This window comes from Chaetura pelagica, unplaced genomic scaffold (assembly GCF_000747805.2).
Source record: "Chaetura pelagica isolate M959 unplaced genomic scaffold, ChaPel_1.0 scaffold74, whole genome shotgun sequence".
Lineage (NCBI taxonomy): Eukaryota > Metazoa > Chordata > Aves > Apodiformes > Apodidae > Chaetura > Chaetura pelagica.
In genome coordinates this window covers 940,506-960,179 of record NW_009952982.1, presented here as the reverse complement: position 1 = coordinate 960,179, position 19,674 = coordinate 940,506, and the positions used below count along the sequence as shown (strand labels likewise).

Genomic DNA, 19,674 nt, shown 5'->3' with positions numbered 1-19,674 from the left:
ACCTCAGGTTACAGTTGGCCTTCTGAGCTGCAACCACATGTTGCCAGCTCATGTTGAGCTTGTTGTCAGCCAGCACCCCTAAGTCCTTCTCTGCAGGGCTGTTCTTAATCCATTCTCTACCCAACTTGTATCTGTGCTTGGGATTGCCTCTACCCAGGTGCAGGACCTTGCACTTGGCATTGTTGAATTTCATGGGTTGGCATGGGCCCACATCTGGATGGCCTTCCTTGTCTACAGTGTGTCAACCACACCACACAGCTTGGTGTCATCAGCAAACCTCCTGAGGGTGCGCTCAATTCCACTGTCTATATTGCCAACAAAGATGTAAAACAGCCTCGGTCCCAATACCAACCCTTGAAGAACTCCACTCATCACTGGTCTCCATTTGGACATCAAGCTGTTGACCACTATTCTTTGAATGCAAACATCCAACCAATTCCTTATCCACTGAGTGGTCCATCCCTTGAATTAATATCTCTCCATTTTAGAGACCAGAATGTCATGCAGGACAGTGTTGAATACTTTGCACAAGTCTAGGTAGATTACATCGGTTGTTCTCCCCTAGTCCACTGATGCTGCAACCCCATTGGTGTACTTGATGGTGAAGCGCATTATCAGATACTGATTCTTGGAATAATCTTTTACGTGGTTCATGTCTCTGCATTTCTTTTCTGTTCTTCAGCTTTCTACTTTCCTGAATCTAGCAGTGCTCCAGCAGAGATCCAGCAGAGCCAACCAGAAGAGAGGGTGTGGAAGAAAGCACTTGAAGAGGACTGAACGTTTGCACTGGTGCAGTGAGCTGCTTTGGTGGGAAAGGTGAGTTTCAAGCATGTTGACCCATGTTGGCTGTCAGTTTGGGGTGGATGGTGGCACTGGGTGGTTGTGTAAATCAGAGCTGTTAACCTGCATGCTTTAGAGTTCTGCTCTGGGAAAGGCTTTACTTAATGACTTCTGGCTGGGCTCTGTGAGATGTGCTGGCAAGTTGATAAGCAGCTGAAGGCCTTTTCTGAGAATTTTCAGGGAGGTAGGTAAAGCAGCAGTGATAATATTTTCATCTTACAGAGGGGGAACTTAGATCATGCTTTCAAAGGTTGGTGTTTAGCCTTGCTGAAGAATCAGGTCTTCGGTTAGTTTGCTGAAGGTTATATGTTACTCGCCTATACCTACAATGCATATACCAAGAGGAGGACATCTGCTTTGTTTGCTAAGAGGTGCCTCAGGGCCAGGGTTATCTGGCACAGCTCAGATAGACTTCAGAGTAGCTGAACCTTACCCTCCACACTAGCAGTGTGCTCTCTGAGGGTGTGTGAGGTGTCTGTATTGGTAGGGGGTTAACAGAGTTAAACTTGCAGTCCTTTGGAAGCTTTTATAGCAGCATAGGTGCAGTGGGATATTCTGCATCAAGTCTTTTTTGTGTGTGTTAGCAAAGATGTTAGAAGTTATCTAGCTGCTGGCATACAAGTTATTTATGGAATAGATGTCACTGATGTGTTGGATACCAATTTTTTTCCTCTCATTCAAAAATCAATACTTAAAAATAGTGGTGTTTTTAATGGCCTGGGAACTATTTCATTTGCTTTAGCACTGTTTCTTTCCCATCTGTCAGATGCTGCTTTAGAGCAGGTTGTGTAGAAAAAGCCTGCAGGCCTGGCTTTCTTTGCTATTTGGTTAAGTAGAGTTACTGTGCAAGTTGAGGCAAATGTATCAAGCAATGTCTGTGCTGACTAAAGGAGGGTCTAGCCAGCAGGACTCTGTGTGTGTGCGCGCGCGTGCAGGCACGCATACCATGTGCTTCTTGAGCTGGGATGTAGGTGTGTGGCTGTGTGTGCCTTTGGGCCTGCAAATATAAAAATAAAGTGGTCTGATGTGGGACACCAGAGCAAGTCCTGCCATTGAGATTTTAGGTGGCTCAGTGCAACAGAAAAATTATGCAATGCTTGTATTTCCCGAAGCTCAGCACCCAGATCTGGAGCCAAACTGCTGAACTTCTGGTGCATTTCTGTTGTCCAGTTTGTCCTAAGGATTCAGTCTCAGTAGGATGAGAGACTGAGAAAGTCAGGTAATGGAATGGTTTAGCTTTTGAAGTGACTCCTGCCTTGCCTGGCAGTATGCATCATGTGTTCTTGCCCAACTGTGAGGTTGTGGATTGTGGTCAGATAGGGCAGGATGTGCTCATCTTTCTTTTTTCCTTTTTTCTTTTTTTTTTGAGATCTTTGTGTAGGTGGGTCACCTTTTCCTTCTTGCTCTTAATGTAAGTGCTTCACTATTACTCTGTTCTCTTGTACTTCTGTCCCGAATGGAGCTAGATAGCAGACAAAATGTATATACACAACACAAGATTTATTGCAAACAGTACTGGAGTCTTAACAACTGAACTAAAAAAGGCACAGTCTGAATTTTATGAGTGTTGGGATATTATGGTAGCAGAACAGAACATTAAAGCAATAATGCAAAAGGTATCTTAACAATAAAATGCACAACTAATAGTTAGTTGGCAGAAGTTAACCATTTAAATGTTAGCAACTTACTTAATAGTAGGCCTCATATTAGATCTAAAACAATGTTTAAAGTAACACCTAGGCCCGGTGATAATACAATAATGACAATTATCTAAAAGGATCCTAAGGTCTTACAGTTCTAGAACTTAACAGTGAAAGAAAACTGGCTCATTAAATATATGAGTTGATACCTCTCATCCTTTTACGGGTATAGCCAGGTGTCCCTTGTCTCATTTTTCAGCCTCTGAGGAGTAAGCACTCTAGCAGGTGTCCCCGCTGGAGAGGAGAAGGTCCAGCACACCTCCTAGAGAAAGTGTATGGGAGTCTTTCCAATCAAAGATGGGACCAGGCCTTTCTAGAATAAAGTGGGTTGACTGCTGTCATTTAGGTACTTAGCCATAGCTGCAAAATTTCTTATTGGAGAACAAAAGGCAAAGAGTGGAAATACCCAAGAAGGCCCTTTTCTCACCAAGCAAACTCTTCTGTTATCTGTTCATTCTTGTTTTGTCTCTGTTTTGGTCTGCCTGTGGCTAGGCTGTGCTTCCTGTTCTTCAACACCAGAGAGCAGCTGATGTTACAGACATCAACTTGGCTGTCTGTCTGTACTTCCAAGGTTGTTGCCAGTTCGGAGCTTGCCTAGGCAAGCACTTTTGAGGCAGTGTAATTGTGTTGCTATGGGGCTTTTGCCAACACACCCATCACCTGGACCCTGTCATTTCTCAAAGTTGGCATTCTTCTATCAGCAGGAGTTCTCAGTGCAGAGCTTTACAACGTCACTAGGTTTAGAGAAAGATGAGGGTCTTTTGCTGGGGAGGAAGAGCAGAGGCAAGGAACAGACCAAGACACTTGCCCAAGGCCATGCAGAAGGTTTGTCTCAGAATGGAGAATCGGTTTCACACTGTTCACATCCCAGTTTCTTGAATTAATCTTCAAATTATCACCCCTCCCTTTCATATGCAGGGTCTGTAACACTGAGTTTGTCCTGTTTTTTTACTCCCACCTTTCACCATTTGACTCAGGTCCGACAACAATGCTCTCGATCCCCTTCCCCCCCCACCCAGGTAGGGAAGGAGAGAGAGAAAAAGAGAGAGACTTGGCTGGATTGAAAACTAAACTACACAGTTTTAATTAAAACACTAATAAATGATACAAGAAAATATATACAATTATATACAGATATATTCAGGTATGGGCAAAAGCCTCTCACCTCCCCCCACCCCAGCAACTCCCACAACACTTCCCTGAGCTGGGAAGAGTCCCGAGGAATCCCGGAGCTGCTGCTGGAAAAGAGCAGAGAGTTATGGGGGTCAGGAGATCTCGAGCCTAAGGGTCAACGGCGATGGATGAGCAGAGTCCTCCCCGGACGCTGGCCATGGATGGAAGAGAAGGGAAGAAGAAGAAGGAAGGAAGTTGTCTTCTGTGATCTCTGACCTTCCTCTGAGCTTACGTAGATATATGGAATGGAATATCTTTGGCCAGTTTTGCTGTCTGTCTAACTCAGCCTCCTACAGGGGGGTCACAGATCTCCCCATAGTGTCTGAGCCGGCAGAGTGAAGGTGCGGCCTTGAAGCCTCAGTAGTTAGAGAAACATTCCACTGTCTTATCAGCCTAGCAGAACACACTGTTGCTAGTTACAAGAAAGCTTACTGAAGAAAAAAAAATCAGTAAAAAGAAAAATTGGCTTCATCCTGGCTCAAACCAGGACACCACCTTTTGTTTTCATTAGAGCATTATTTCTGCTTGTCACATTGCAGTATGTGTAGGCATAGTAGAATCTGTTGTTGATTTCTGGAAAATTATATAAAAATACATTTCTTCATTTTATGACTAAACTTCGCAGCCTGTATCCTGTGATAGCTTGCTTAAATGTAACTTGCTGGTGAAGCTACTGTCTATTGGACTGGACCAAGTGAACTTGATTATGGAATTGTTTTTGGTGGTCTTCTAACCACCTTTTCAGTTAGCAAGGCACTTCCCATTACGATGATTCTTTTGTCTAATTAGTGTTTATATGCATTTGTAAGTACACCCCATGGCATACGTCACCAGTTTCTCTCCCTTGGAGAGCTCTTCAGTAATAATCAATACAATTCAGAATAGACCTTTGCCTTTTTGCTTTAAAATAGAATTTAACTATAGTGTTAATTAATGTTACTTGTTCTTGTCTGGTTTCAAGAGTGATTTATGTCACTTCTGAGGGTCTGTTATGAAGACAGCTGAAACCAAGAGACCATAGTCACATCAGTGAATTTAGGCTGAGACCCCCTATGTTCATGCTGGTGCTGGGCACAGATCAGCACCTCTGTGCTATTTGAGACCATGAGGCCCAGAGCCCAAAGTCACCCTTAGTCTGTGAGGCAGATTGTGGCTCACCTTTCCACTGCCTGGGCTCTTGGGGAAAGGCATTTCAGTGGTGTCTCTGATGGCTTTCCCTGAAGATGCACATAGTTACCTAAAGCCTGACCCAGTCTTTGCAGGCGATGGGTGGTGGCAGGTCACGCTATGTGAGACAAGAAGCACAAACCCATGATTTCCAAAAAGAGGATCTGGAGCGATCTCTCTTCCCCTGAACAGCTCACTGAGTGAGTCATTAGGCATGCAGAGGCAGCCAGTGCCATCAGCTCTGCTCTTGGTGAGGAAGGATAGATCAAACAGGAGACAGCCCTGATTCCTTTCTGATTCGTGTTCTGCCATCCTTGTGTGAATCACTTAGCTTTATAAACCTGCAGCTGTTTCCTGCCAGCTTTCTGGAAGCAGATAGATTCTCTCCTCCCAGCAGTAAAGCCAAGCCTTCTGAAAGGCCTGTAGGCAGCACTCAGTGGAGCAGGAACAAGTTAGTATCCCTCACTAGGAGCCAGCAATTGTATGGGGATATGTGGAAACACCTGTAGTGGCATTTTTTTATTTTTTGAGAAGAAAAGGGAAAGGTTCCTGAAATCCTCTAGAACAAGAAGGTAACTGGGCCAAGAAGCTGGCCCAAAAACAACAAGCATTGTTAACATGCACTGGCTATCAATTATATGAACCAGGGTAAGACTCAACAAACCTGTAGTGCATTTTACTCTGCATGTGGCCCTTATGTAAGCAGGGATGGTCAAAAAGCCAAGTGCAGCCCTTAGAATCTCTTACTGGAAGGACATCTCTAGGCTGTGGGCTGAGGTACCTATTTTGGGTTGTGCAGGCGTGTGTGGCTGTGGGAGCCTGCCTCACTGCTTCTGTTCCTGTTCTGTGGTTAAATTAAGCCTCTGGGAGCTATAAATCTGTCACCTTCCATGAATGTTGCATTCACCTGGCCTTTTCTCGTTCAGAATTTACAAGTTTGTGCTGTGCATATGGTGCCACCAGCACCCGTTCCTCCTCACTGCCCTGGGTCTTTTTGTGCTGCAACATGGTTATTAATCTGAGCGTTGCTGGAGATTCCGGTATCTTCTGAAGATAGAATTGAAGAGTGATTTCTTCATTCTTCTTGATATATGCCATAATCTTAGAGCTGCTCCCTTTGTCAGTGAAACACCTTTCTGCTGCCAACTGTTGTTGCCATATGTTATTCTAGAGAAACATTCTTGTGAAATAGTGATAGTGGACTGGCATGGGTAGGATTGCTGGTATGTTCTCACCTTTGCCTTCCCTGTTAGCTAAAGCACAGGCCCGGCTGAGGTATTTCAGTGAGCTGACATGAAGCAAACACAAACAGTTTCCTGTAAATAAAATGTAGTTATGTTGCAGTTGGATAGGGCATTTGTTGTTCCCAGTTAAACTTGTAAAGATTAAAAATACCCCAAACTGAGAGAGCGATCTATTTAAGGCAGCTGTAACTAATGCCAGTGAGGCAAAGAATATTCTTTGGAGACAGATTACTCCATAAATATCAGAGGTTTCTCTTGCTGCCTTCAGAAGCAGCAGTTACAGGATACAGTCAAGAGTCAGATACTCAAATTTTCTGGATGGCTGGTCTGGGATTTCATTTATTTCAGTTCAAATAGGAAGAAGTGAACATGAACTATACTGACATTTCTTCACCATAACATTGGTCAGTTTGTGCTTTTGGCTTGACCAATGGTATGATCCTTCCACTGGAAGTATTGATCTAAAGGAAAATGAATCTTCAGGAGTTGACTGTAGGATGGGCAGAGAGGAGAAAGATGAAGGCAGTACAGGAAGGCCACTCGATGGTACCATCTTCCTCCCTCATTGCATGAAGTCTCATGCTGTGTGGTCACCCAAATGAATACAAGAGCTCTATATCTAAGCAAGCACTGTCTAGCATCCTTGAAGTCACTTGAGCGGCTTGCTCAACTGGCTTACTTCAGCAGATGATCGGAATTAAGAGTTCTTGCAGGAGGAGAGTAGTAATGCTGGCCTTTTGGGAGAAGGGTATGATGGCTGACTGATTTTTCTGATTATTTTGTTTGGGTTTTTTTTCCCAGAAACTTGCTGAGCCAGAAAGATGCGTGAGTATACAGAACAGAAGGAAACATGTGGGACCATCTGTCTCAAGTACCTGCTCTTCATCTTCAACTTCTTTTTCTGGGTAAGAAGCTTCAGTTTTATTTCAGAGGCACTGAGATGGCACTATGGTTTTGGTGTAAGGAATGCAAAAATCTTGGGCTTCACGGAACCACACAGAATCACAGAATGGTAGGGGTTGAAAGGGACCTCTAGTCCAACACCCCTGCTAGAGCAGGATCTCCTAGAGCAGGTTACACAGGAACATGTCCAGGCAGGTTTTGAATGTCTCCAGGGATGGAGACTCCACAACCTCCCTGGGAAGCTTGTTCCTCAGAATAAAGAAGTATTTTCTTTTATTCAGGTTAAACCTTATGTTTACCAGTTTGTGACCATTGCCCCTTGTTCTGTCACTGGACACCACTGAGAAGAGTCTGGTCCCATCCTCCTGACACCTGCTGTTTAGATATTTGAAAGTGTTTATGAGATCCCCCCTCAGCCTCCTTTTCTCTAAGCTAGACAGACCCACCTTGAAGCCCAGCCCCTCCCAGTGCACTGAGCCTTGCTCCTGGTCTAGTGAGACTTTATAGAGCTGAGGCATATCCTGATATTCCAATCCAGTTGTTCTGGGAGGTGAAGAAGTTCATGCCTCAGATGCTTCTCATTTGCTTGCTTCTCTCTTTACCTAGCTGGCTGGTGGGGCTGTTATGGCAGTGGGCATCTGGACCCTAGCTGAGAAGAGTGACTACATCAGCCTGCTCTCCTCCAGCACATATTCTGCAACTGCTTATATTCTGGTGGTGGCTGGGGTGGTTGTCATGGTCACTGGCATCCTTGGTTGCTGTGCCACTTTCAAAGAACGTCGGAATTTGCTAAGAGTGGTAAGTTTTCCTTGCTTGCTTTTTTTGGTGGAGGATTCACCCCATTTTAACATGAACCATACTGGGAGGGAAACACCTTAGTTGTGTTCTGCACCAACCTCATTTATTTGCCCTAGAGCAGTGCTGTCCTTGTCCTTGGCAGCAGGTTCTACTGCAGAGCATTTGCTTTTATCCACCCAAAGAATATGCTTACTACTGCATGGTTCAGAAGTACATAGTATAGTTTTTAACGTCCATGTAAGAATGTCTGTTTGAAACGATTCAAAACAAAATCTCCTAGCTTTTGACTCTCTTCTTCCCTGTCCATCTATTACTCTTTTTGGAAAGTGAGAAGAGAGAAGAAGGTGCAAGAGATGTGTAATGAAACTGCCTTTTACTGAAACTAGGTTCAAGCAAAATTAGGACGCTTTTTTACTTGGTTGTCAAAAATCAAAACATTTCCTATTAATGTTTTCTTTAGTTTCAGAAAAGTTATTTTAGTTTTGCTTCCACAAAAAAGCTACATTCTTTTGATAATTTGCTGTCTCTTCTAGACCTTTTCTTGTGTTACTTCGTGAGCTCCCTGCTCACCCTCTGCCCTAGGGTTTCTATTCTGCTTTCTCTTAAATCTCACTTTTAGTCTGGAGTGGGACAGCAGTCCCTTTTAATATGTGGTCTACAGTGGTGAGTGCAGTTACTGAAATAACAATCAAAACAACAATAACAGTTGCTCTTTGCTTTCACAGTTACAGAAAAGAATACTTAAGCAACTCTTCACCAGTTTCTTCCTTTGCAAATCTGTGTTCAGCCGACCGTACCGTTTCCTCTCGTTCATTTGGACAGAGGAGCAGAAATAGGAGTCATGAGCAAGCCTCGTGCTTGTACCACTGTGTTGAAAACCTAATAATCTCTGTGAGAGGCAGAGTAGGGCCAGGAAGAGAAACTAAACTGCAGAGAACACAATACATGCATTACTGGTGCTTTTTCATTAGGCTCCTGGTCTGTAGCAGTCTGTTTTGGCTCTGCTTCACCTACTTGCCTTGCCAAAAAGATCTCCCTTTGTCTTTTTGCCTCAGCCAGAAGCTATAGATAAAAATCCAGTGGACTTTTCTTTGTTGTTCTGCAACACAAAACTAATAATTGTCTCTTGGGAACAAAAAGTTAGCCTATGTCCCTACACCACACATCCTTTCAGAATGGCTGGTCCTGACAGGCCTATTGTCTCTTCTTGCTTGTCTTCTGCTTTGGTTGCCAGTGAGTAATCTGCACAAAAAAGATAGGGCTGTACTTGCCAGGACTGGGTGAGACTGACTGGGGGCCTGTGCCAGCTCTGAGCTCAGACAGCAATCCTGACAGCTTCACAGTAAGTGCCCTGGGGTCTGTGCCAGCCTGTCCCAATATCTCTCTGTACCAGAGGCCCACATAAATATGGGAGGAAGTGCTGTAAGTGGCACTCTCCACTATCCCCAGTGCCACCTTGGTGCTTACAAAAATCAATTATTGACAGCTTTTTTAAGTGCTGTTTGTAAAATCTATATATGTTTTTTAGTTTGTTTTGCAATTGGAGACTCAGATACGAGTTTATTTGTGCCTTTCTACCCAACTATGGGTGTTATGGGCCCATTTCAAGGCTTTTCATAGTATTTAATTACTCATCACTCACAGCTGTGCTACTATTTTTATGTCATTGCATATTTGCCTTCCTCATTCCTCTTTAGCCAGATGATGTGCTGGGGCTTGGGCAGCAGATGTACCTTATCTGACTCTGTGAGCAGGCAAGGCAGTGGTTCTGCAGCTGGTGGTGATGCTGCAGTCAAGCTTTTTACCAGCACAGAAACCGCTACTGTGTTACACTTGAGTTGAGACGCAGGCTTTCATACACAAAGGCCTGTAAGCAGGAGTCTGGGGAAAGTACTCATCAAATAGAAGACCCTGCAGGTAAAGGAGAAGGGGGTATTCTTCAGGCTTGGCCCCTCACACTGCCACATATAGCTAGTTACCATGGATAGGGTGAAATGAATGCATTGGTTATGATTTCTGTTCTTGCTGCATTTTCCACCTGGAGCCCTCCCACTGAAGTGGTGCTGCTTTTTCATGTAGTGGAAAGATCTTTCCAGAGATCAGTTTGGATTTTTGGTGGGTTGACCTATACTTTGAGTTATTCATGGAAAACACACTGAAGCTTGGCACTTCACTCAAACACTTGAAGCTGGATGGGAGAAACCTGCATCCTGTAGATCTGAGAAGACATCAGGCAGCTAGAGTAAGCTTGAAGAAAGCCAGAGACAGCTTGGAGCCAGAGTAAGAGTAAGTTTTGCCCAGAGCCCACCCAGGTCCAGGCATGTGTCTACTGCCAGCCTTTGGGTGATCCCACATTTCTGACTTGTTCTTCAACCTGTTAGGAAGCCAGCAGGGCATGTCCCCGCAGCTCTATGCCAGAGCTGGCCTGCTACTCCCAGAGAAGACCTGTGTAAGAAAGCCCTGCAATGCCTAATGAAGAGCAAGGCGAACAGCACTGTGCTCTGTGTGTCTCTAGAGTGAAAGCTGCTGCTCCCCTATTTCAGCATGATACTTGGAAGTGGCCTGGAGAGAATGACGCGATTGAGATAATAGTGATGCAGTGTATCAGCAGAGACAGGCTGGACACGTGAGTGGCAGATGCAGTAATCTCCCTTACAAGGTTTTACAAAAGGGCCTTGTGACTCAATTTTGTTAAGGTCTGCTGAGTACATATTTTTTGTCTATCCACCATAAGCCAGCACAGTGAGCCAAACTGTTGTGAAACAACTCAGCTCTACCTGAATGCCTCTGACATGATGACACAGAGCCTGGAAAAATAAACAAACTTGTCAGTTCATTAGTTGTTCTCGGCATCTTTCCATGCTCCCTGCCCCTTTGGCAGAGAAATGATGTCAGAGCAGTTAGGGTGTAAGAGTTACCCCCCCCCCCCCCAAAATAGGCAGCTTTTGTATCAAAACATGCGATCCTTTATTGCCCCCTTTCAGCCTCCTGTCTTGGGACCAGCTTTATCTATCCCACACTCTACTGGGTGACTCATTCCCAGGGTGTGAATGGTACCTTGTACAGGCATTTGCAGAGACTGTCAGTGTTTGGCTGCCTCTGCAGAGATGGTCAGTGTAAGTCAGTGTTTGGCTGCCTCAGCCACTAGGAGAGAGTGTGGGGCTGGAGATTGAAAGCCTGAGATTGTATGCTCAAATTAAAGCCTGATCTGCAGATAAAACCCAGCTGTCCATTGTTCACAGCTGCTGAATCCTAAGCGGGGTGAAAGAGGAAGACTGTGTCTGTGACGTTTTAGTCCCGTGAAGGGGCTTGGAAATATCCAGCAAAGGAATGAGGGTGCACAGTGGGAGTGTAAACCTTATGCAAGAAAAGGCATCCATGCTGTGTGGGTCAGCTTGCTGTGTCCAGGTCTTCAAAGATGTTTAATATACAATTATATTTGAAGGGAGCTGTTTGCAACAGCTGTTTCTTAAGCTCAGGGGTAAATCAGAAAATGGGAGATACTTTATTTATTCTGTCCTGTGGAGGCCAATTTAGCATGAGGTCCTTGTTATGGCTGGAACTGATGTTTCTTCAGCTTTATCTACAGAAAATTTAGTTCAGTAGCAGTCACAAAGCAGCCTGGATCTGTAAAGAAACTTCATTGCTCATCAGGAGCTGTGTGTCTGAACTGGGGTCCTCCTTGAAAACCTCTCTTTGACCCTAAGGAGGGAGTGGCCACATTGCCATCTGTCTTCAGGCCTGCCCAATCTTTATGATTGAGTACACATGTTCCTCCTCATAGGTTTGGTTTCACTTCCTGTTTATGTATAGGAAGTGCTCCCAAAAAGTTTTATGTACTGTTAATTTAATTCTCCTTGTGGTAAGCAGGGCACATTCCTTTCCATATCACTACCATTAAGCCCTTTTGAGAAACAGTGATGTTCCTCTCTTGCTCTTCTAAGAGCTCTTCTCACTTTAGTGTTGCGATACTGAGCTTTTTTTCCCCCTAGATCCTAGTTCAGCAGAGCATATAGTCACAGTCCTGAGTGTGAAACAGTGCTAAAGTCCATCTGCTTCAGATGTGCTCTTAAGCCTGTGTTTGAGCCCCACAGAAGTCACTGGAGCAGAAATCTGTGGTTTATGCTTATGCTTAAATGGTCTTCTATATCCTTGGTGAAATGGGTCTTTTGTTGCTTTATTGAATTGTAATTATAACATACAGTGCTTCATATCGTGTAGGGTTTTTTGGCTTTGTTTTTTGTGTGTTTTTTTAATCTGGGATTGTTCCTTTCCTACCGTCTTGGGGTCTTAAATCCAGTCTCTGCCTTTGAACACTGCTGCAGAAAAGCATCAATGCAGACAGTCTTGCATTTTACCAGTTAATGAAAAGCTAGGTCCCAGCATCTCCTTACATTCTGTTCTAATGTCCTGCTATTCCCATTATTTTACAGTACTTCATATTGTTGCTGTGCATCTTTCTACTGGAGATTATTGCTGGAATCCTGGCCTATATCTACTACCAGCAGGTGGGTGAACATTAGTCCTTAGAGACTCAAACCAGGGAAACGACAGGTTACATCCATCCATTTCTCCAGCCAAAATTGTGCTTGGGGTATTGAGACCAAGGGTCCGGTCGTGGTTGACCTTTCCACATGTAGTCACACCCTCCCCATAAGGAAGACCTTGGATTAGTTCATGTTCTTGACAGAGTGGTCGGAGTTACTCTGTGGCAACTGCTCAGCCTTGCTGCAGTTGTGCGCTGTTTTTCTGCAAAGCCTTAGAGAAGACAGTTTTTGAGGCTGTGTAGACCTGAGAACTCTCCTAATGTCCTCCAGGGCGTAGTACAAGCAACTGAAATGTTAGTGTCACTTAGTGTATTCAGGACATAGGAACAGTTCCTGTTGTGTCCTGTTGGATTGTATGGCAAGAGTCATATGTTTGAACTGGCAAAGATAAAACTGGCAAAGTTAAGATCAGAGGTCAAGAAGTTTTTGAGAGCTTTACATCCAGCCCAGATGAGGGGTTGGAGAACAGCACAGCTGCAATTTTAGCTTGGCACTTTTTGCAGTTACAGAGAGCAGAGGCTTTAGTCGTAACATTGCTTTCAAAGGGAGTTTAGCCACAAAGACACAAACGGCCTGGGAAGTTGGTATCACATCTGAAATTTGTTTGGAAGCAGCAAATTAGGATTGTTGTCAAGTGCCTGTCTGAAAAGCAGCTGGGGCATCCCTTCTTGTTGGTTTCACTGCCAGGATTCCTTGCCATTGCTTTGTTGCTTGGGCCTTCTGTGCTTTGCCTCACTAGGATGGGCACTGATGGTTTGCAAAGAGCCAAATAACTGTTCTGGCCCCTACCAGGAGGGATGTGGCATGAGTGCATGTATTTAAGAGGGAAACATCAGTCCTGGCAGGCATAGCAAGAAGCTGAGGTCTGTCCATTCATCCATGCAAATGCATGAAGTTTATATATGATAGTAGTTGAAGGAGAGCTGATCATTAGGTTGAAATAAGGGACAACATATTTGGAGCTATACCTTTGAGTGCCTTAGATAGATCACTTCAGGGAGTCTGATCAATAGCTACACTTCCCCTTGTCCTTTGACAAACCCCTCTTCTTTGCTGCTTGCAGGCTCCTTGCTCTGTTTGCCACTGTTTTTATTTCAGCCCTTGCTTTGGTGTCTAAAGCTTGCATGTGTGTGTCTAAAATGTTTCTTTTGTTATCTCTATACCGTGCTTCAGTACTTCCCTGTGAGTCTGCAGGTAACTGCTTTTCTCCCAAGTAATAATTCTGCTAATGAACTCTTTTATTTGCCTCTGATGCCTTCCAGCTGCTGAAGCTTTTCCTTTCTTTTTGTTACACTAAGTCCTTTGCACTTCTCTAGAGCTTACCTGCCCAGGATCTCAAAGCATTTTGCAAAAACTAGTGAATGAAGCTCCTTATCATCTTTGTGAGGTAGGTTGTTGTCCCTGTTTGACACATGGGGTTGGAAAAATGGGGAGAATGAGGACAATAAAAAAAAATAGGGAGAAAAAACTGCAGACTGCATTTTGCACAGTTCAGCGTAATCAAATGTATTTATTACTTGCAGCATAGAATAAAAGGTGTATAGAGAGGCTACCCACCTGTTTCATTCATTGACCCCATCTAAAATGCATGTTGGTGTTGTTTATTGGTATAGAAAACTTATAATTTCACAGGTTTTGGTCTAAAGCAATGTTACTGTATGAACCAGGATCACTAAAAAGAGATACAGCTGTCACCTGGATAGGTGAAAAAGAATTCAGCTAGATTAAAAGAGCTTCCACATGAATAAATGTTTGAATCTAGTCAACATCAAACATACCAGTGGTTTATGATGATACTTTCGGAAACTCTGTACTTCCAAAATCAGACTTTGTCTCCCAGACACTGTTATAAAGAAAGGCCTTGCAGTACTTCTGCAGTCACACATTTAACTCCCTCCTGTGGGGAGGATGCTGATGCCTGAGCTATTCAGACTACATGGCTTTAGTGCAGTGTGCCCACAACTCTGATTTCTTCCTGCTCCTGGACAAAGTCAATTGGTTTTTAGTATTTCGTCCCAGGCTTCAGAGGGAGAGCACTGCATGTGGTCTCATAGGCATATTTATATATAAGCAGGCACAGTTTTGTATTCTCTTTCAATGCAGGCATGTCTTGGCAATCATATGTATTCAAAGTGAGGATACACATAGTGATGCGTAGCTCAGGCTGAAATTTCATCCTTCCAGTTATTAAAATGGAGGCATGATCTATAATCAGTTGGAAATAAGCCTGTCCAGTCTTGGAGATGATCTTGAAGTAAGCTGTAGTTTTCACTAGGCTGTCTGTTTTTCTCTTGGAACAAAGGTTGTTGAATTCTGTGTAGGGCTCTTGTTTGCTCTGAGGGGTGAGTTTGTCTTGTAATTTTATTCTTCTTGTCTCTTCCCTTCAGCTAAGCATGGAACTGAAGCAAAATTTGAAGAACACTATGACCCAGAAGTATCGGCAGGAGGGAGAAGAGAGCGTTACCAGCGCAGTAGACAAACTGCAGCAGGAGGTAGGTATCTCTAGAAGCAGGGAGAATTCAATTGCAGGGTTTGCTATAAAACACACAAAAGGCATTGTGTGCTCTTGACATCAAACATAAAGATGTTTCTTCTGTATCTGAGTGTTCATTCTGCTGCTTCTGATTGAAGACAAGGTTGGGTGGGATGTGAGGCCTGGGCCATGCAACTGGCAGAATTGCAGGGTGTGATCTCTGAATTGCATGCCCAGTAGCACTGGGGAAGCAACATCTGAATTGCTCCCAGAGTGAACACTCTGATAGATGTTTCTATTTTCCACTTCAAAGCTTTGAAGAAATTGCTGAGAAAATCATTAAGCTCCTCAGTACCCTAGAAAGCAAGCTATAATGAAAGAAGAGCCTTCTTGCTGCTGTTACTAGCTGTGCCTTGTGCAGGGGTGGTTCGGGTTAGGGTTCTTACAGTTCTGACTGGCTTTCTCACAAAAGGGACCCTTCTGCACAGGCACTTTCAAAGCATGGGGCCTATTATACACATTAGGTGCATTTGCAATAGTAACTGTTATATAGTAACTGTAACCCAGTTATCACTATTGATGTTCTCCAGTCCAGTGGTTAATAGCTGAGACAGGTGCAGGTGCACTGTGGTTATAGTTCATCCTAGCAGTAAACAAAAGCACAGCTGCTGAAAGATGAGTGAAGCTGATACTTAATGGCCATTTTGGGGACCCTTAATGCAAAAGTCACTAATAATTGTAGTATCCTAAAAAAAACCCCAAAACAAACAAACAAAAAAAACCCCACCCTTAGATAGCTGGAGTCTCTGAGGGAGGCTGGAGGGAGGAGATTGCAGTGCTTGCAGGCTCAGCCTTTGCTCTGTCTGCATGCAGTTCAAGTGTTGTGGCAGCAACAACTACACAGACTGGGCTGACAGCCTGTGGATCAAATCTTCAGAGGCCAGTGGACGGAAAGTCCCAGACAGCTGCTGCAAGACAATAACCGACTTGTGTGGCCGAAGAGACCATCCTTCCAACATCTACAAGGAGGTAAAGAGCAAAAGGGCTTCAAACTTGCCTAAAGAGGGTGGGCAAGGGAGTAAGGGTGTTGGGTGGATGCTCTTAAAAGTCAGTAAGATTCCTTAGAAAGCAGAAGTATTTTTTCTAGTTGGGCATTCAGCTGTCTAGGGTACTATTTTATATGCAGACACAGAAAAGAATAAAAAATCATTTGTTACGATATAGTATACTAGTGATAGGGGAAGTGGGAGAGGTTGTTGGTTCTGGCAGGAGTCTTAGTTTTGAGCCCTGCATTTGACACAACTTCCTGTCATTGGAATTACTCAGTGAAGTGTAATTGGAGATACTTTTGGTCCTTGACTGAGATAGGAAGGATTTGATCTACAGCATGAAGAAACAGTGTAGGAAGAAAGAGAGCCATGTAGCAGACAGATTAGGCCAGTTTCAGTGGACTGCAGTTTGGACTGAAAAGAGGGCTGGAGTTCAGATAGAGGGGCTTGTCTTTTTCTAGAAGAAGCAGATTGAATCCCACACTAGATGAGTAAGTAAACAGGTAGCTCTCAGACCATTTATTCTTCTGGTTTGCATAAGGCTATTAAAGGTTCTTGCATTTATTTTGGCACCCTCCTGTCCTGTCACCTGGCTTTAACTTACCTCCTGTGACACTATATATGGGGTAGCATAGTCCTTTTTCTCATCAGTATAACCAGCACTTTGACTGGCTGTATTGAGCCTGGGGAGCAACAGTTTATTCTTTGTTCCTGTCCCACTTACAATTAAGTAGGGCTGTGGGTGAAGAGATAGCCCCTTCAAAGCAAGTATTCCTTCTTGCAGTCTGTGCTTGGAGCAGGATTCGGAAGACGGGTGTGAATAGCACCTGCCATTAAGCCAAGCAACTCAAACAGCTAATCCCCATCAAGCTTTGGGAAATCAACAGGGAGTCTTTCAGATCTGCCATATCCCTCTTATGTCCAGCTGCTTGGCTGGGCTTTGCTTTTCAGGAAGAAGGCTTTCCCATAAAGTTTGTGCCTTTCCAGGCAAGATCCAGTAAGAAAATGCAGGAAAGAATTCAAGGGCTGATGAAGTTTTAGAGATTGTAAACCCACAACTGTTTGATGGGGAGGGTTGACAATTTTCATCCTCTCTCTGTGCTGCATGAAGCTGGAAGTGGCTGCCCAGCTGTATTATTGAGAGGCCCTGTAGGCTGCCAAATTTATTGGGCTAGCTCTAGAGGAGAAAAAGCTGTAAGAGAATGTTTGCATCTACAGTCAGATGCTGCATATTTTAATATGAGGTCTCAGTCAGAGTTCAGTGGGATTTTAGCATCTTTGGGAGAGAAAAACTGAGAAAAGCATCAGATCAAGGAACATGAGTAACTTCTTCATATCGGGGCGGCTAGGGGTGACTCTTAAAAGCTAATGCTGGCATGGAAAGTGAGGCTTTTGACTTCCCTCCCTGGAGAGCTATCTGCTCACTCCTTCCCCCTGCCTGCCCGAGTGTAGCTGTCTGTTAATAGTAAACTCCTGGAGCAGGAGGTTCACCAGCACCCTTGGGGCACTGCTGTAGCCTACAGAAATAAATCTGTTTCATGTTACTATGGAGAACCTGCTTCAACAAATTAAACAGCTTAATTATTTAAAAGGAACTCTTCCAAAAAACCCAAACCAAAACAACAGAAACAGCAAATGCTCTTACTGATTTATTTTTGCCTTATGACAACAAAAACTTGGGCCTGAAAGAAGAAGGGAAAGATCATGCTGCCAGCCAAGGATGCAGTTGCAAGGCAGAGGCGGGCAGAGCTTGGCTTTCCAGGTCCACAGTGAAACTCATTTGTGTCATAAATAGCAGTGTGAAGAATTTATTCTTGAAAGGCTTCTGTCATGTTAAAGGTCATGGTACTGGATCCACTTAGCAACACAGGAGGCTAAAATGAAGCTGCTTTTCCATGTCCCTATTTCACCCTGCAGAGTGGTTGCATTACCAAGCTGGAAAACTTCATTCAAGAGCACCTAAAAATCATCGGGGCAGTGGGGATCAGCATTGCTTGTGTGCAGGTAAAAGGGCTGAGTGGAGTTTTGCGGGTGCTGGGTGGAAGTTCAAGGAACCCTAGAGCTGAAGGATGTAAAAAATCAGGTGTTTTAGGCTCTTTCCTGCCTGGCAAGGAGAAGCTGCCCGGTGTTTCGCGGGGACCCGAGGATTTACTAGCTCCAGAGCAAAAGCTTCTGGTGTGTAAAATCTGCTTCTAGTGAAGGAGTTCAAGCTGCTCCAGGTGTGTGGGAAAGGCAGTGCTGGTTGTGGCAGGCGGTTTGGCAGCCTCAGAGAGCCCTCTTGTGGGGATGTACTGTGATTGCCCGCGCCGTTGAGGACCCGGTCTGGAGCAGTTTCCTACCCCAGATTATCAGAATTATTTTAAGTCATCCAGATTTTCTCCCTCAGTTATGCCATATTGAGGAACGGCTCTGTGGCTCTGCAAATATGGGAGAGGGTGAGGAATAAAGGGATAGGATATGGATGCCCTCTACTCCCATTTTAGAGGGGAGGGCACAATATATTTTCTTTCAAATGCAGATGTCTCTGGAAGTTCCTCATCTTGCTCTTTGTCTTGGCAAGTAGCTAATTTACATGCCAGAGAAACTGCCGGTGATTAATTGTGAGCATTAGCACAGATTATGTTCTCTTAGCCTACTTATTGCAGTCTGGAGTTCCGGTATCCCCAGGCAGGAGATAGTTGCCACTCCAGACTGTTAGTTTGCAAGCTGCTGCCTCCATTGCATCAATTCTGTTTTTTCATGCATTCTTCTCTTCTCTTTGCCCCTGTAGATCTTTGGGATGATATTCACCTGCTGCCTGTACAAGAGTTTAAAGCCAGAACCATATTAATAGCTGTGGGAACTCTGTTGTTCCTCCTCTGCCACTCCACTTAGCGCCTGCCAGCCCGACCACTCTCCACCACCGCTACCACAGAAATGTCTGTAACTTGAGGACGTGGCTCTGTAATTAAATTCCTCTCAAACCATGCACCACCTTACAGGGCCTTGCTGGGGGAAGTCACCTCCTTGTTGTGTACAAGGCAGCCAGGATTTCATCAGGTCCTCTTCATTGTCAAGAAACAAAAGGCCTGTGGATTTTCTGCTAGAAGCTTTAATGAAACAGTGCCTTGATATAACTACGAAGCAAGATTTATCCAGGGCCCTTTCTTTTGATGCTTTTCCTGAGCCAACTTGAAGGTATCAGGATGCTATACAAGAACCATAATATATTCTCTGAGAAGTGTTTTAGCAGCACCAGACATTGACTGTGAGAACAGATGATGCTTCTGTGCTGAGCTGGAGCCAGGGCTGAGTCTCTCATAGACGGAAGATTTCTCTCCCTCTTCCCAAGTGTGCACCAGTGTCCTAACACACCTGTTCGCTGCCCGAGAGGATGCCTGCTTGTTTGCTTGGGGTAGGAGCTACTCTCCCTGCGGATCAGAAGCACAACTTGGTGAAGCTGAAATCTTGTCATGACTCTGATGTTGCCTCAGGATTTCTCAGCAATCCTTCCTCTTCCTTGAAGCTTCCCCCAGTACAGTGCCATTAGGAGCCACAAGAGGCCTTTGACACCTAGTGATTCTGGAGCAAAGATGATGGACTACTTTCTAATTCTTTTGGGTTAGTTTGTTTTATTGAGTGGCTTCCAGTGTGAGTAAGACAACTTTGTTTCCCCCTGCCCATACCCTGCTGAGGTTTGGTGAAGAACCGGTCTCTTTTTGAAGCTGGCATATCTTGCTACATGTTGGCCTGCTCAGTTAGACAAAATACCTTCTCATATGTCTTACGTGTTGAGAGATT

At 44.3% G+C, this 19,674-nt stretch overlaps 1 protein-coding gene across 1 annotated transcript; it reads left to right on the top strand.

The window, feature by feature from the left end:
• The first annotated feature begins 801 nt into the window (after positions 1-801).
• On the top strand, positions 802-19,087 carry CD151 (CD151 molecule (Raph blood group)). Its single transcript, XM_009996416.1, has 8 exons — positions 802-816; positions 6,926-7,029; positions 7,634-7,825; positions 12,259-12,333; positions 14,760-14,864; positions 15,719-15,874; positions 17,812-17,898; positions 18,665-19,087. Exons 2-8 carry the CDS (start codon positions 6,946-6,948, stop codon positions 18,722-18,724), a joined length of 759 nt encoding a protein of 252 aa, XP_009994718.1. The 5' UTR covers positions 802-816; positions 6,926-6,945; the 3' UTR covers positions 18,725-19,087.
• Positions 19,088-19,674: the final 587 nt, after the last annotated feature.

Bases quoted from the DNA above. Each gene is read 5' to 3' on its own strand.
- CD151 (XM_009996416.1), top strand. From the start codon at position 6,946: ATGCGTGAGTATACAGAACAGAAGGAAACATGTGGGACCATCTGTCTC. The intron at 7,826-12,258 runs GTAAGTTTTCCT...ATTATTTTACAG, and splicing joins GTCGGAATTTGCTAAGAGTG to TACTTCATATTGTTGCTGTG. The intron at 15,875-17,811 runs GTAAAGAGCAAA...TTCACCCTGCAG, and splicing joins CTTCCAACATCTACAAGGAG to AGTGGTTGCATTACCAAGCT.